Source organism: Saimiri boliviensis, chromosome 19 (genome assembly GCF_048565385.1).
Source record: "Saimiri boliviensis isolate mSaiBol1 chromosome 19, mSaiBol1.pri, whole genome shotgun sequence".
In the NCBI taxonomy this organism is placed as follows: Eukaryota; Metazoa; Chordata; class Mammalia; order Primates; family Cebidae; genus Saimiri; species Saimiri boliviensis.
Window position 1 is genome coordinate 17728597 of NC_133467.1, and position 14715 is coordinate 17743311.

Consider the following 14715-nt stretch of genomic DNA (forward strand, 5'->3'; position numbering starts at 1 on the left):
TGAAAGAAGCCAGATGCAAAAGACCATATATTGCATAATCCCATTTTTTTTTTTTGAAATACACAGAATAGGCAAATCTATAGAGATAGAAAGTAGGTTGCCGATAACTAGGGCTATGATGGATTTGGAAAGCAGGGGAGGGAAGAGGGTAGGGCTGATGGGTACAGCATTTCTTTTAGGTGTCATTATAATATTCTAAAATTAGATTGAGATAACTGCATAACTCTGTAAGAATACTAAACACATTATTTGTGCACTTTAAACACATGAACTTTAAAATAAGTTATATCTCAATATGCTATTTTTTAAAAAGGGAAAAAATAAAAATAAACTCTACATGGAGTACTCATATCAAGAAACTAGCATGATTTGTTTCCTGCAAGAAATATCTAGGAAGTTTTGTTTAGATTTGAACAAAAGGTATGTCCCTACCACTGATAGTGTCACAGTCTCTCTGTAGAAGTTATTTTGCATAGTGTGAAACTAGAAAGCAAATGAAAAAAGAACGGTGGAAAAAGTAGTTGGCAGACTACTTGTGAGCAAAATCTAGCCTGCCACCTGTTTTTGTAAATAAAGATTTATTGGAACATAGGCATAGCAATGTGTTTACATATCATCTACAACTGCTTCCACATTATAACGGAGTTGATTTTTTTTCAACAGAGACTGCATGGCCTGAGATGTTTAAACTATTTATTACCTGTCTTTTACAGAAGCACACTGCTGTCTTCTGCCCTGGACTCAAAAGCCTAGACTCAATAGTCTAGAGCCTTGCAACTTGAATCTCAGTCCACATAATAGCAACAGCAACAGCACCAGAAGCCTGTTAGAAATGCAGAATCTCAGTCTGCCCCAGAATCAACCCAAATTTGAACCTAAATCTGCATTTGTGTAAGGTAGCTGTGTTAGTACAAGAAGTAGATGCCAAGACAGGATAAAATATGTAGGATATTATTAGGGGAGACAATTCTGAGGAAATACAGAGGGATCCTAAAAAGGCTGGGAGAGCCATCAGTCAATGCTGAAAGTCTGACTCTGAAGGAAGAAAAGAGGGAAGGAAGGTGGTATGAAGTGTTGTCTACAGTGCAGTCTAAGGAATTTCCTGCAAAGCCTTTTCGAGTCCTCCAGCCAAAGTCAATGACTGCCTCTCAGGAACTGGTCTGCCTTTATCCATGCCACCCCAGGAATGTGTGGCCACAGTGCAAATGCAGTGATGTGTTTCAGAGCACAGCGCTTGGGGTCCTTGGTCCACGAAACTCCCTGCAGTGTGTAAGACATACTTTCATTGCGCCTATGCCAAGTGTATTGCCATGGCAGACATCTTAAGAATAGTCTCAGCTAATCTCTCTTCACATTTAAGTTTGAGAAGTAATGCTCTAAAGCATGAGTTAGCAAACTTTTTCTACAAAGGGCCAGACAGTAAATATTTTGGCCTTTGTGGGCCAGAAGGTCTCTTTTGCAACTACTTACCTTCACCAGTTAGCAGGGAAGCCACCGCAGAGAACACATAACCAAATGGGTGTGGCTGTGTGCCAATAAAACTTTATTTACAAAAACAAGCTTCAGCTTTAGACCTGATGTGACCTATAGGCCATAATATGCCAACACCTGCTCTAGAGCTGTGGGGATTAAACTTCCTTAAAGTAATGAGACCCCTCCTTCATATGAAACAGGTAAGGGAAGGGATGCTCCTACTGAAGGTGGAATGGGAGCCCTGCACTCAGTGGTTCCCCTCAGAAGCCCCTAAGACACCTCCGTAGGCAGCAAAAACGGAATCTGAAAGCCACTACCCTGGATCCCACAAAGAGACTCCAGTTTCAGAAAGTTCCTCTCACCCTTTTATTCATTCTTAATGGGCAGTTAGCAGTCTAAATTTCTATTTTGTCTATTCTACAAACATAACTGAGGGTGTTTAATACTGTGCAAGATATTTTGGAATGACAAAAGTGAATCAGACATGCATTTGGCTCTGGAGGAATTGCCAGTAGATAGAAATGAGACATACACCTAACGAATAAGGCAGGAAGCAATATGCACCCTAGGAAGTCAAACATGAAGTGCCCTGGAGGCAGAGACGTAGAGGAGATTACTTCCCATAGGGACGAGGGGCATGGCCACAGGCTGTGAGAAGAAGGGTCATACTCATAGTCTGTTTTACTTCTTAACCCAGATACCTTACAGTCCCTCCACATTCCTCTCTTCTAGGGGGTCATATAGCCACATGGAAAACCTTCTATACAAAGATGCTAATTTACAACCATCAAGGGATATGCCCTGTTCACACAAGACAACTCATGCAACTCATACGCATCACCGTGGGTGAACCCACTCCTAGAAACCAGCAGCAAACCCTCACGTCCACGAATCATCCATGCCTAGGGCAGGTGGCAATGACTTTGCTGCACTATCCTAACCAGGGAGCAGAGTCCTAACATGGAGGGAACTGCACAATTCCACAGGGTCCTTGGAGGACAAACACTCTGACTTCAAACTTTGCTGTGATATAGGAAGAAGCAACTGAGGAGAGGGTCTTGCAAACCACGTCTTCAGGGAGATTATGGGAAAAGTATAGATTTGCCTCTTCATCTGTCATTGAGTCCTATTAGGTAAAGGGAGAGATCCCACACATGGCCTGCCTTTTACATTCTCTATACATCTATGGAAATCTGGCTTCTATGAAGTTTCATATTCTACATGGATGACACCCTCCACCCTGAGTACAAAACTCCCTTAATGGGAGAAGGGGTGTTTCATCATTCTGTGAAATCTCATTTCTTAGATATCATTAAGAAATAAATAATTAAAAAATTTAAAAATGTTATTAATATAGGCCTTAAACAATGGGTTTCATATATAATGTCAGCAGACCCTGGTTGTCAGGAAATCCAGAAGGCCCCTGATATGGTCTGGCTGTGTCCCCACCCAAATCTCATGAGTTGTAGCTTCCAAAACTCCCACATGTTGTGGGAGGGACCTGGTAGGAGGTAATAGAATCATGGGAGTGGGTTTCTTCTGTGTTGTTCTGGTGACAGTGAATAAGTATCATGAGATCTGATGGTTTTATAAATGAGAGTTCCCCTGCACAAGCTTTCTTGCTTGCCACCATGTAAGACGTGACTTTGCTCCTCATTAGCCTTCAGCCATGATTGTGAGGCCTCCCTAGTCATGTGGAACTGTGAATCCATTAAAGCTCTTTCCTTTCTACTCGGTCTCAGGTATATCTTAATCAGAAGCATGAGAACAGACTAATATAGCTCTGAACGTTGCATGAACTATGTGAACATGTTTATTTTTCTAGGAGTGGACCTAGCTTTCATCAGATTTTCAAAAGGTGTTATGGCCTCCAAAAAACTTAGCACCACTGTACAATTTATTCAAAATAATACCGCTCAGGCTGAAAGGAATGGATTTTTTTTTAATAAAATGAATGAGCCCTTTGGGGCCTCTGATTCTACCCATGTTCATGATTATCTTGAGATCACATTGTGAAAAAGTCTGTTTACCATCATTCTCATTTTACAGTTTAGCAAACTGAATTCCTAAGAAACTAAAGTGAATATTCCACCTAAGGAAAAATGATAGGTTAGTAGGTTAGAAACACAGACAAGCAGGTTAACCTGCTGCTCCCAGTAACGACTGCCTCCCCCGTTTGCACCTGCCAGGCCGTGAGTAAACACAATGGCCAAGCCCTGTGGTGGGCACATGACATAGATGACTTGTTCAAGCATCATAAGGATTCTGTAAGACACTGTCTTATTTTTTATTTTTTTGGAGCTTTTTAAAATTTTTATGTAAATGGAAGGATATTTTGTATACTTATTTTTTTTTTCCTTTTTCCATTTGAGGAAACCAAGGCATAGAAAAGCTCAAGGGACTGCCAAAGACCACAGCCCTGATAAGCGTCAGAGATGAAATCTGATGTCAGGTCTGCCTGCCTCCCGAGTTCTATGCTGGGACATACTCTAACGCTCGGATCCTCAGAGGAGAAAATGTCAGGGACAGTTTCTTAGACATCTTTGTGCTCTCCACAGGGCCTTGCCGTGCTTTGCATGGAAGGCACTCAATAAATATTTGTTGGATGAAGAAACCTGGTCTTAGGCTCCAATTCTGCCATGGACTTAGTGACTCAGTCTCCTGCAACTTGGAGCTGCAGGTGGTTACTCAGCTGGGCAACTTCAGGGAACATTTGAAATCAATTATGGGTGAGGAGGAACCTATTAAAATCTTCTCTTTTGTGTATGTTGGGGTTGAAAGAGAGGAAAGGAAGTTGAGAAGGAGGGAAAGGAACAGGATGGTTTCAAGGTTGGGTGCTGGAGCTTAAAATTACACACCCAGATGGGACAGCATTTGGCTTACGTTCAGTACTCAGTTCCAGTGGCCCAAACAAATGGGCTCCTGACCTCAGTCTACTCCTAGGTGGCCACATGGCCCTGAGCTGCCAGGCCCCCTGACTAGCTACTCTTATGGAATGACTCTACCATGGGGCAGTTGGACACAGTCCTCTCCTGTGCCTTGGCTGCTCTGTCTCAGCTATGAGAAATAGGTGACTTCGCTGCAGGGACCCAGGTACCATATAGTCCCCCTTCAAGGGCCAGAGAGACTTTCAGCACTGAAAGCCTGCGAGCGCCGTGTTGTCCTCAACTCCAAACAAATGTATTCTGGCAATTCATTCTGGAATTCAACTTTCTATTTTGGAAGAATGTGGGAGTTTGGAGTAAGGGGGTGGGGGGAGAGGAGTAACTTTAGTTGATTTTCTTTTCTTTACTAGTTGCTAAAGTGCAACTTAGTCACAACCCCAAAAAATGCCACTTTTGCCCTTTCACATAAGCCCCACAGAAAAACACTCGCATAAAGCTGACCCCAAGGGATGCCTATGAACAACATTCTGGGAGAGGACAATTAAATGCATGCAGTCCAGAGCCAGGGCAGGACAGTCCTCCAAGAAACCAGAGACATTCCCCACTACGTGGCTGCCTACTCTCCTGTGAATGAGACAACACTGCCACCTAGTGTTCTGTGTAGAAAGTATCCTCTAAGACCCCTGCATCTGGGTCTGGGGAAGGGGATGGTCCTCTGTAAATTGCTGTGGCTGCATTGCTTGAAGTCTCCGTTGAAGAGAAAATGCCCTCAAGTAGGTAGATTAAGGATTGGGAAACTGGGTTTAAGTTGAGTAGGCAGAAGCTAAGCTTTGAGAGCTGTTGAAAAAGTGTAGGGGCCAAGTCTCGCAGCACCTTGGATCATTCACTGTGGAGCAGCAGAACTGCTGAATTGTATGTGGATCCCAGGGACATGATTCTATTGTCATTCTGCACAGGTGAAGGCCAGCCACCCTGAGAATAGACAATGACTGGCTCGGGGGCCAGTACTGTACGGTAAGAGAAAGAAGATAGGCTGGTCTGTCCATAGGCATGAGTTGATTAGGGCAAATGCCTTTGGAAGCATTATGGTTCTCAGGCATGGAGACCGCAGGTGAAATGTAAGCAGCTAAGCACAGTGAGTACACAAGGATGCCCAAGCCCTCAAGAGCCCTGTTGCTAGAATCCTGGAGAATGAAACCATGCTCCCAACCCCCATCTTTCCCAGATCTTTACCCTAAATCTTTACTGAGTATTTTCTGATGTACAGAAATCTAAAGAAAAATATAGAGTGGTAGGTGGAGAAAAGATAGCCCTGGGCATTCCCTGCCCTCAACCTTTCTGATGTAGACCTAAGTGGGGAAATACTAGTACACCACAAGGGCCACTTTGATCTGAAGAGAAGGAAAAGTCAGAAGCCGTATAGTCTACAAAAGATTCCCTGCCCAATTTTACATGCTTAAGGAGGTTAAAAGAGTTCAGATGGACACTCTGGAGAAGAATCTGTGTGCTGTGGCAGCATTGGCAGTGATTGGTGGCAGGGGACAGGTGGGCAAGGGAAAGAGATGGCCTGGAATGGGGATGTGGGAGGTGCTACAGGAAATGCTGTAACTGGAATCAAGTTATGACACTGTTTTCCTCTATGCAGAGCATCAGACAGGACACAAGAGGAACAGGACAGGGGTCAAGTTTCCCCAGGTTTGGGCTCTAGTAACCCAAAGAGGTAGCCCCTTAGAGCCTCCTGCATCGATTCCTGTTGGATTTTTCTCTCATACTTTTCAGCCAGGGAATTAATCCCAGGTCCTTACTTTGCTACTGCAAGAGGAGGGGTAAGCGGAGTCCTGGGTCTTAGTCTAGACTGCAAGCACACAGTTTCCCTAACAGATGGGTACTAGGAAGCAAGATTAAGCATCAAGAAGATGTCATCTGGGAGAAACTGTGGAGCTGCCAACTCTGATCAGATAATCATCTCATTATTTCTTCCATTTGGCCCCAGAATAAGGATTTCCTTCTACTCTTTCTCTTCCCCGACTTAACTTAGAGTCCAACCCTTTTTCTCCCCTTTCCCCACCCCCTCTCCCACTCAAAAATAAAATACAGCAAAACCACAAGATTGAGAATGCTGAGTGTCTGGGAATCTCAGCTTCCAAAGGAGAAATGACAGCCAAAGAGGGGGAGACAGAGTGTCCGGAAGGGGTGTTCCAGCAACACCCCCTTGAAAGAGGCTCCCTCCTTGCCGACTTCTTTCCCTAGTCTGAAACTTACTTGCAGGCATCCAGTAACCTGACATTTTTTTCTTAATTTGGAAAGTTGTCACGTGATTCAGTTGTTCTGGAGTTCTATTCCCAGCCTGCCTCGCATGCCTTTTATTGCCTCAGTTTTCTCATCAATACAATGGGACTGGAAAACATGCAAGGGTATTGTGGATAATCCAAATTAAGCAGATTATATGGCTCTACTATGCACCTTGCTTTGTGTTACGTTCTGTCACGGGGCATTCAAAAGGATAATAAGGTACTAAGTGATGAAATATCACCTCTAATCCATGAACTCTTGCTCCATCCCAACCTCCCCAGGAAGGCAACAGGAAACAGTTACTCTTAACCTCATTTTTCTATCTTTCTGGGTGACTTTCTATGAAAACCAAGATCTGTGTATAGGAGAAAACAAATGTGGCTCATGTTCCCAGACAAGACAAGTGCTCCTGATCAACACCGTGGAGTTACACAAGGTTTCATTTTTTAGGTCCTTCTTACAACAACAGTCAGGCCTAGGGGTCGGGATCTTGGCTTGTAAATGCTCACTGTTTCCAGGGGACCCTACTGTTTCTGGGCTGGACACATGATTGCTGGGACAAAATGAAGGGAACTCCAGGACCTGGACCAGATGGTGCCTTTCTGCCAAGATCCAGGGCACTCAGAGAAAAGGAAACCAGGCAGGACTTGATGGCTGCGTACCTGGCAGCCTTGTTTCCTTATTGCCTGGACCAGCCCAGGCATAACCCATTGCTCAAGTCCTTGGATTCTCATCTGCCTTCAGGGTTGCCTGAGTATCTCATCTTGGACTATCAGAAATGGAGTGTGACACCCCTTCTCCCTTACCAAAGAACCAAGGAGATCCATCCATTTAAAGAGAGGTAAGAGAGCCAAAGTCTCCTGAGTGCAAGCACAATGTATAAAAGGACATGAGATCAATACAAGGTACAGAGGCTGATATGGCTACAGTATATCCTCTTTGATGGTGTCTGGAATCCTGCTGTGCTGATGAATAAAGGCCCTTCCCCTCTTCCTGGCTAGCCCTTTCTGGCTTTCGTGTTGGGTCTCCTTCCCATCCTTGATCCCTAGGTCTAACTCATTAGAAATAAAGCCAGCCATACCCTCAGGATCTCGGAAAGACCAGGAGAGGGGTGTTACCTGCAATGATGGCTGGGTTGTTCTGTCCTCCCTCCGGTTTAACCCAGGTTTCAACCGTGAACGCCTCCCGGGGAATCTCAGCCAGCACTTCTGGACGCAGCAGCAGCCGCTCCCGCCTCCCAGAGAAGTATAAGATGGGCAGTCCTACTTGGGAGTTGAAGGTCTCTGCTTCCCGGTAGGAGTCCTCTCTACCATTTTGGGTTCCGTCCTCTGGCGGACTCTTTCTGACCCTGTGCTTAAGGGAATGCTTGGACCAAGGTGTGTCTTCCTTCTGCCTCTTCCACACTTGGCGATGCTGCCTGGACTTGGCCCAGACCCTCCTTTGGGTCTCTGGTTTGGGTTCCTTCAGGGTTGCGAAGATGGTGGTGGTAGTGGTGGCAGCCATGGCCGAAACTTTCTGAGTCCCAGCCCCACCTAGAGACTTCTTGGATCCTTGATTTTCAAGATAAGTGTCACCATCTCCCAACAGCTCAGATTGCCCAACAGGACCATCCCCTACCCACGGGGCAGCTGGCTGTTCGGCTGCACTCCTCGGTCCTGCTGGATTTTCAGTCAGGTCTTGGGGAACAAGGCTCACAGCATTTCCTTCAGTGTCTGGTTTGCTGTGTCCTGTATGGTGGATTTCCTGCTCTCCCACAGGGTAGGGCCTTAGGTAGTTCCCAGCCCTGCTGGGGTAGACTCCAAAGAGGTGATGCTGTGGAGCAGCTCTGGGTTTTCGAACCTTGGCTCCCAGCCAACAATGTTCTCCTTCCAACAGCACCTGACTCAGGTGTTCCCTCTGAATCAAGGATTTCTTGTGTGTCCAGCCCAGCTCAGAGCTGGCAGAACAGAATGCCCACCCAGCCAAAACAGCCAGGCTTATTCTCAGGATCTTTAAGCACATCATACCTCCCACAGTTCTTTCTACAGAACCAGAAGTCAAGTTCTGGGTACCACACCAGAGTGATGGGCAGAAGAGAAAGGGGCAGCTAGCAATAGATTTGCAGTCACCAGGGAAACAGTTTTGTTCACAGACCAAACTTTTTCAAATAGCCTCAAGAATGCCTCTGCTGGCTACCTGCTGGCCACTCTGCCAGCGCGGCTTCTATGCCTTCCTGCCACATGTGCTTCCTGCACGCTTCACCCTTGATATCTCTCTTCCTGCTCTATTTTAGTCCTTGCAGAATGAACTTAATTTCTCTTGGTTCCTTTGAATTTCCTCCCAGAGAGCTCAGGTTTCTTCCCCTCCGTTTCTTCTTCAACAACCCCTCCCCTCGGTGACACTAGAAGGGAGACCCACAGGCATGAGCCACGTCTCTCAAATATACATTCACAAGCACATACCCCTCACTATCTGAAGTCAGTCAAAATAAACTCATTCTCTAATTTTCATTTCTTTCTCTTCTTTCTTCCCTCGGAATTACCTTCTCTTTTTGTAGTCCTTAAGCCAAAATAAGTTCACCTTAAAACAAATTGCTAGAACTTTTACACAGAGACACACAATTTGAATCTTCTTATTTTTACATGCAAAAATAATCTAGGGGCACAAAAATCCAAGCTGGTACTTAACTTTCATTCTCCAGATGTCCTCAGCCAGGTCCCCATCCAACTTCCAGTCTGTCCGTGAAGGTTACAGTGTTTCCTTCAGTTTGGTGCTTGGGGTTGTTGGCTGTTGGTTTTTAATCCCTCATCCAACTTGTTGGTAGGTTGAAAGTCTCCGTAAAGTTATTTGGGTTGTCAGTTTGCTGTTCTAATAACCTTATGTGCCTGGGAGCTCTTGACTTCACCTTCTGGGAGTCTTGTGGGTTCCTGGGGAGATCAGGAAAAGAGCAAAAAGAAGAGCATAGACTTCAGGGGACCTGCTCCTTCCAGTCTCTCCTGCTCCCCTTGGCTCCCTTTCTCTGTGCCTGTAAATATCTTCTTGGTTTTTTTTTTTTTTTTTTCATTTAAAGACAATGATGATGTCAAAGCTAGTAAGTTCAATGCATCACTCCACCTACTCCCTGTCCCCTCCTTCCTCCAGAAAACCTCCCCACCTCACCAAGGCACAGGGACAGACCCAGTAAACATCTCGGGCTTTCTCTTTCAGCAGCCGCAGCCTACACAATCAATAGCAAAGAATCAATACTGTTTTGGAGTACTCTTCTGTGTGTATTCTCCCTCTGTCTGTCTCTGTCTCTGTCTCTGTCTCTGTCTGTCTCTCTCTCTCTCTCTCTCTCTCTCTCTCTCACACACACACACACACACACACACACACACACACAGAGAGAGAGAGAGAGAGAGAGAGAGAGAGAGAGAGAGAGATGCGCTTGCTGTGAACACACCTACCTACTGCCTAATGAGCCCACACTAACCTTTTAGGGGTCCCTTGTGTCTTTCTTTTGTTTTGTCACAAACCTGTATTTTTTCTTACTTTGATCAAGAATTTGGGATTTAAAAGAACAATGCCCTAAACTCACTTTAAATCAGACATGGGAGAAAGGAGAAATCAATTATCCTGCTGTGAGAAGTATTAAATGGAAATGCCATGAATTTGTACTACACAGATCTTCTTTTTCTCTCAGAAGTTTCTCAATCTGAAGTTACTAAAAGTCACCATATGCTGAATGAGCAAATAAACAAATGACATCTTCAAAATAAGTGATTTACAAAAATGAACAGCTAGACCCAAGCAACCATGTTTCCAATTGATTTGAAATAGATGGAAAGGATGGGGAAGAAAATGTCAGGATTCTAACCTCTGCAGTGTTTGCCTAGATGCCTAGAAAAAGGCTTTCTAAAAGGGTCCCCATCCTCTAAGTGCATGTGCACATACACAAATACACATATGTATACATGGACACACACGGCTTGGTTCTGAATTCTTAGCACAAGTGAGGATGTCTGACCACAGGTGGTACAAAACAGTGGAGAAACACATTGGGTCCTTCATTCAAGTAACAAGGAAAATCACTTACACTTTTCAAGTCACTGCTTGTGTTGCCCACATCTAAAATACACAACCCACATACTGTGGAGTAAGATCACACTGCCTCTTCTGCCTTGAATCTCCTCATCATCTTCTAAACTCCTCTAACCCAGCTAAGAACTGACTTGTCCGCATTATAAATGCTGTATCTTAAACATCTCGTCCCCAGCATGTCCTGTTTCCTTATGTAGAATCCACTGGAGCCTCGATGCAAGTCCCCCAAGAAGATATCAATTCAGGCACGTGGACATTACTAAGCAGACATCCCTCAATCCTAGACTGCCCCCTTTTCCTTCCCTTCACTTTTGACTCAGTTTTCTCTCTCTCTCTCTCCTCTTTCTGAAGCAGCTCAAGAATAAAGATTAGGGGTTTGGGAAGGGGGATATAGAGAAAGCCAGGAAAGCAGAGGAGGTACACACACACACACACACACACACACACACACACACACACACACAGCAGAAAAGAAAGGAGGGAAGGAAGAGAGGAGGTTTAATTCAAGTAAAGGGAAGATACTGCTCAGGTAAGAAAAGAAGTAAACTTCCCCCTCTCACATGCCACCCCATAACCCTCAGAAAAAGGTTTCCTACCATTCATTTCAGGAAGGAGGGATAACACAGCCAGGAAGAAGAATTCCGCCTGCTTTTCTCCCCCTTTTAATGTGTAAGGGATCTTGCATCCCCTCTAGGTCTCTCCTGGCTCTCAGCTTCTAGTAATCCATTCATAAGGTTTCAAGAAGCTACACAGAACTCAAGCTTCCAGTTTAGTTTCTCTCTCTCTCTCCCTTCATTCCTTTGCTCACCACTCTCCTTCAGCTCTTGGCAGTCCCAAGTTAAAAAAAAAAAAAAATGTTGAACCATTTCTGTGTTTTCCTCCTGTTGTAACTTTTGCTGTGACATCATAACCCTGCCCACCAACACCCCACCTCCCTCTCCTTTCCATCCCACCCCTCATCAGCCCCATACCCGCAACACACACACCCCCACGGAGAAGAAGGGCTCCTGTCAGTTCCAATGTGTGAAAAACACAAAGCTACTAGAAGGTGCCCCCTCCCTCCCTCGGCCCCCTCCTCTCTTCCCCCTCCCTGCCTTACCCACCGCTCAGCCTCAGCTCTCTCAAGGCTTTTAACAATGATCCCATCTGTTTGACATGTGCGGAAAGGTGGGCTGGATTCAAATAATCTGTCAAGTGAATCAGATCACAAACACAGCAACCCCCTCCTCAATTCCATCACACATACACACCCCCGAGCAGAAGTGTGAGAGAAGTCAGACTTGAACAGCACCCACCCTCGATGCCAGGGAGAAAGACACCAAACATGCCAAGGGAAACCCAAATTTACATAGACATAAATTCTGTTGCTATTTGTTTATGACAAACACTCACACCCCAAGTCCCCTACCCCTCTTCCCCAAACCCTGCCACTCCGCGAGTGCACAGACTTGAAAGCTGGTCGAATCTGTTTTGAAATCTCCAAGGAGAGGGTTTTTCCCCCTTTTTTTCACTCCAAAGCACTATCTGTGGCGATCAGACTGAGCGGGGTTGCCAGCAAATGCAAGAGGCCCCTTCTAGGGTACAGGCTTTCAAACCAGCGAAGCTAGAGGGAATGGATTTAAGGACACACAGCAGGAGCTGGCTGGATTCATTTTATTTTGGGGGTAGTTGGGGGAGGAATATCATTTCTGAAATGCCCAAGGAATGAAGGGAGAGGATATGGATTTCTTAAACAGTTTTTGCAAGAGGAGCGGTGTCTTGTTTTGCAGGTAAATCTATAAGGCAAGAAATTGAAGCTTACAGATAAACAAGGACCAGGACGGAGAGGGAAAGGGAGGGAAAGGGAAAAGAGGAAAGCGAGGAGAGAGAGGAGAGGGGATGAGGAGATGGGAAAGGGGAGAGAGAAAAGAAGGGGAGAAGGACAGGCGGGGTTGGGGGGGAGAAAAGAGAAGAACGAAGGAGGCGTGAAGAAAGAGGGAAAGGGGAAAGGAGTGAGGTGAGGGGGAGGGGAGGGATGGAGGAGCAAAGGGGTGAAATGAAAGGGGGAGGGAAGGAGGACTAGGAAAAACAGAAGGTTCTGGGAGGAGAAAGAACTGAAAAAGAGAAGTAGAGAAGAGAAGAGGGAAGAATGAAACAGAGAGGAAGGAAAAATAGAAAGAGATGGTGAGACACAAAAATATGGAGACCAGGAAGGCAGTTAGATCCATGATGATTAAACATAAAGAAATCTCAGAGGCAGGTGAAGGAAGGAGATACTATAACAAGGGGTCGAGGTTAGGTTTTATGCACAGAAGACAAAGCACACACAGTAGGGGGACTGTCTCTTAGTGACTGGACATGTTTTTACAAAATCCGATTGCAAGGCTTCACCATTGTCTCTTTAAGGAAACTCCTCTTCCCTCCGCTTTCCCTCCCTGCATCTCTGCCTCCAACATCCACCTCCACCTTCCCTCTTTCACCTTTCATTTCCAGCGTATCTTCCCCTGGAGAATTCATGAGTAAAATTCAGATACCCGCTCCCCCAAATAAACCCATTCTTCATGATCCCTTCCTTTATTACTATCCACAGAGGTTCCTGGGTCCTCTTATCTAAAGATTGGGCTGTTTGTGATCATATGTTGCAATTTCATTGCAACCCAAATTATATGATGTTTCCTTTAAGCCCCTGATGTCAAGAGTGTTTTGCTTGTATTTACTCCTATAGTAGGGCTGGTCAGCTTTCCTTAGCTTTGTCATCGTTATTATTAAAAGTCTTTGCACAAAGAGAGGAGCCAGTCCACGCTGTCATCCACCTGCAGCATACAGCATTAGCAGAGACACAGAGAGATACCCCTTAATATGGTCACTGATCCTCTCTGGCTTTTTGGTTCCAAAATTTGATCCCTTGAAGGAAAAGCTCAGCTGGGAGCTAGCCAGGGAGCGTAGTAATAAAAGCCTCCTAGAACATAACCAAATGCAGAATCTATATATAGAAGCCAGATCTGTTTTAGCTACTTGCAGTCTAAAATGACACCCGGAAACAAACATTTCAGCAATATGTTTATCGGAATCTTATTCAGCTAGTGCTGGAAACAAAAAGGAGCTTCTTTAAAGGATTTCTCTCTGCGGCTCAGGGTTGCTGCTTTCTGCTCCCCTTGCTCTGGCGCTCAGAGATGGGAGTCGGGCTCTATCGTTTGGGGTAACTTGAGATTCCTTCAGGGTAATCTACTACAGCCCTCTTTTTTTTATGGGTAAGTGAACAAGCACAGAGTCACACTATTAATGGTAGGGCCAGACATAACATCAGGTCTCCTAAATCCCAGCCCAGCTTTTTTGCCTTCTCTGGCTATGCACTGTCTTCACCTGTCTGGCTGGTTTGCCAGCCATTTGTCAACTAGATGGGAAGGCAGTATCGAAGACTCGCCTCCCAGGTTGCACATCCCGGCAAAAAATGCCCAGGAATATAGGCTGTTCATGTGTGTTCTATAACTCAGAATCACATAACACTCAGAAAGGAAATGTAAATCTGGATTTCACTCTCTTCCATTTGCATTTTGAGCCAAGACAAGCCCTATCTTCTTGTGGAACTGTTTTGTGCTCCGTATGTCAGATAATCATATTTTTTTCCAGAACACAATTGCCATTATAAATTATTAGCAGTGTTAATGGTCATGTTTTAAAAGCTACTTTCCATCCAGATAGATGAAAGAATATCGTAGACAGGTTAAGTTTCCCAACACCTCAGGGGAGCAGTATGGCGAAAATAATATGCCAGAGATCTATATGCCCTGGTGACAGTCCCTATTGGGTAAGTGTTTTCTGTAAGATTTTGAGCCTTGGAACCAGCTCGTGGAGCCCTTTGGCTGGGGAAGAGTTTAACAGTGATGCTGGATTCTGCCCTGCTCATCAGACAAACAAAGGCTCTGCAGGGTTTATGTTTCAATTAGGATTGCCTTTGTACCTGGAATCTCTTCAAAAGGCAATTTCATAACAAAAATAATGAGTAGACTTGTACACTTGCATTTCC

At 45.0% G+C, this 14715-nt stretch overlaps 1 protein-coding gene across 2 annotated transcripts in view; it reads right to left on the reverse strand.

Annotated features, from left to right (window-relative positions):
- The window catches only part of PAPPA2 (pappalysin 2), a 578240-nt gene that overhangs the window by 267474 nt on the left and 296051 nt on the right, over positions 1-14715 (reverse strand). Inside the window, exons 1-2 of one of the 2 annotated variants that reach the window (XM_074389560.1) lie at positions 11306-11530; positions 7769-9556 (exon numbers count right to left, since the gene is read on the reverse strand). In XM_074389560.1, coding sequence (XP_074245661.1) covers positions 7769-8654 — 886 coding nt within the window. In that variant the 5' untranslated portion in view covers positions 8655-9556; positions 11306-11530. Of the gene's footprint in view, positions 1-7768; positions 9557-11305; positions 11531-14715 lie in introns of those variants that run through there. The other variant, XM_074389559.1, reaches the window with a different exon arrangement.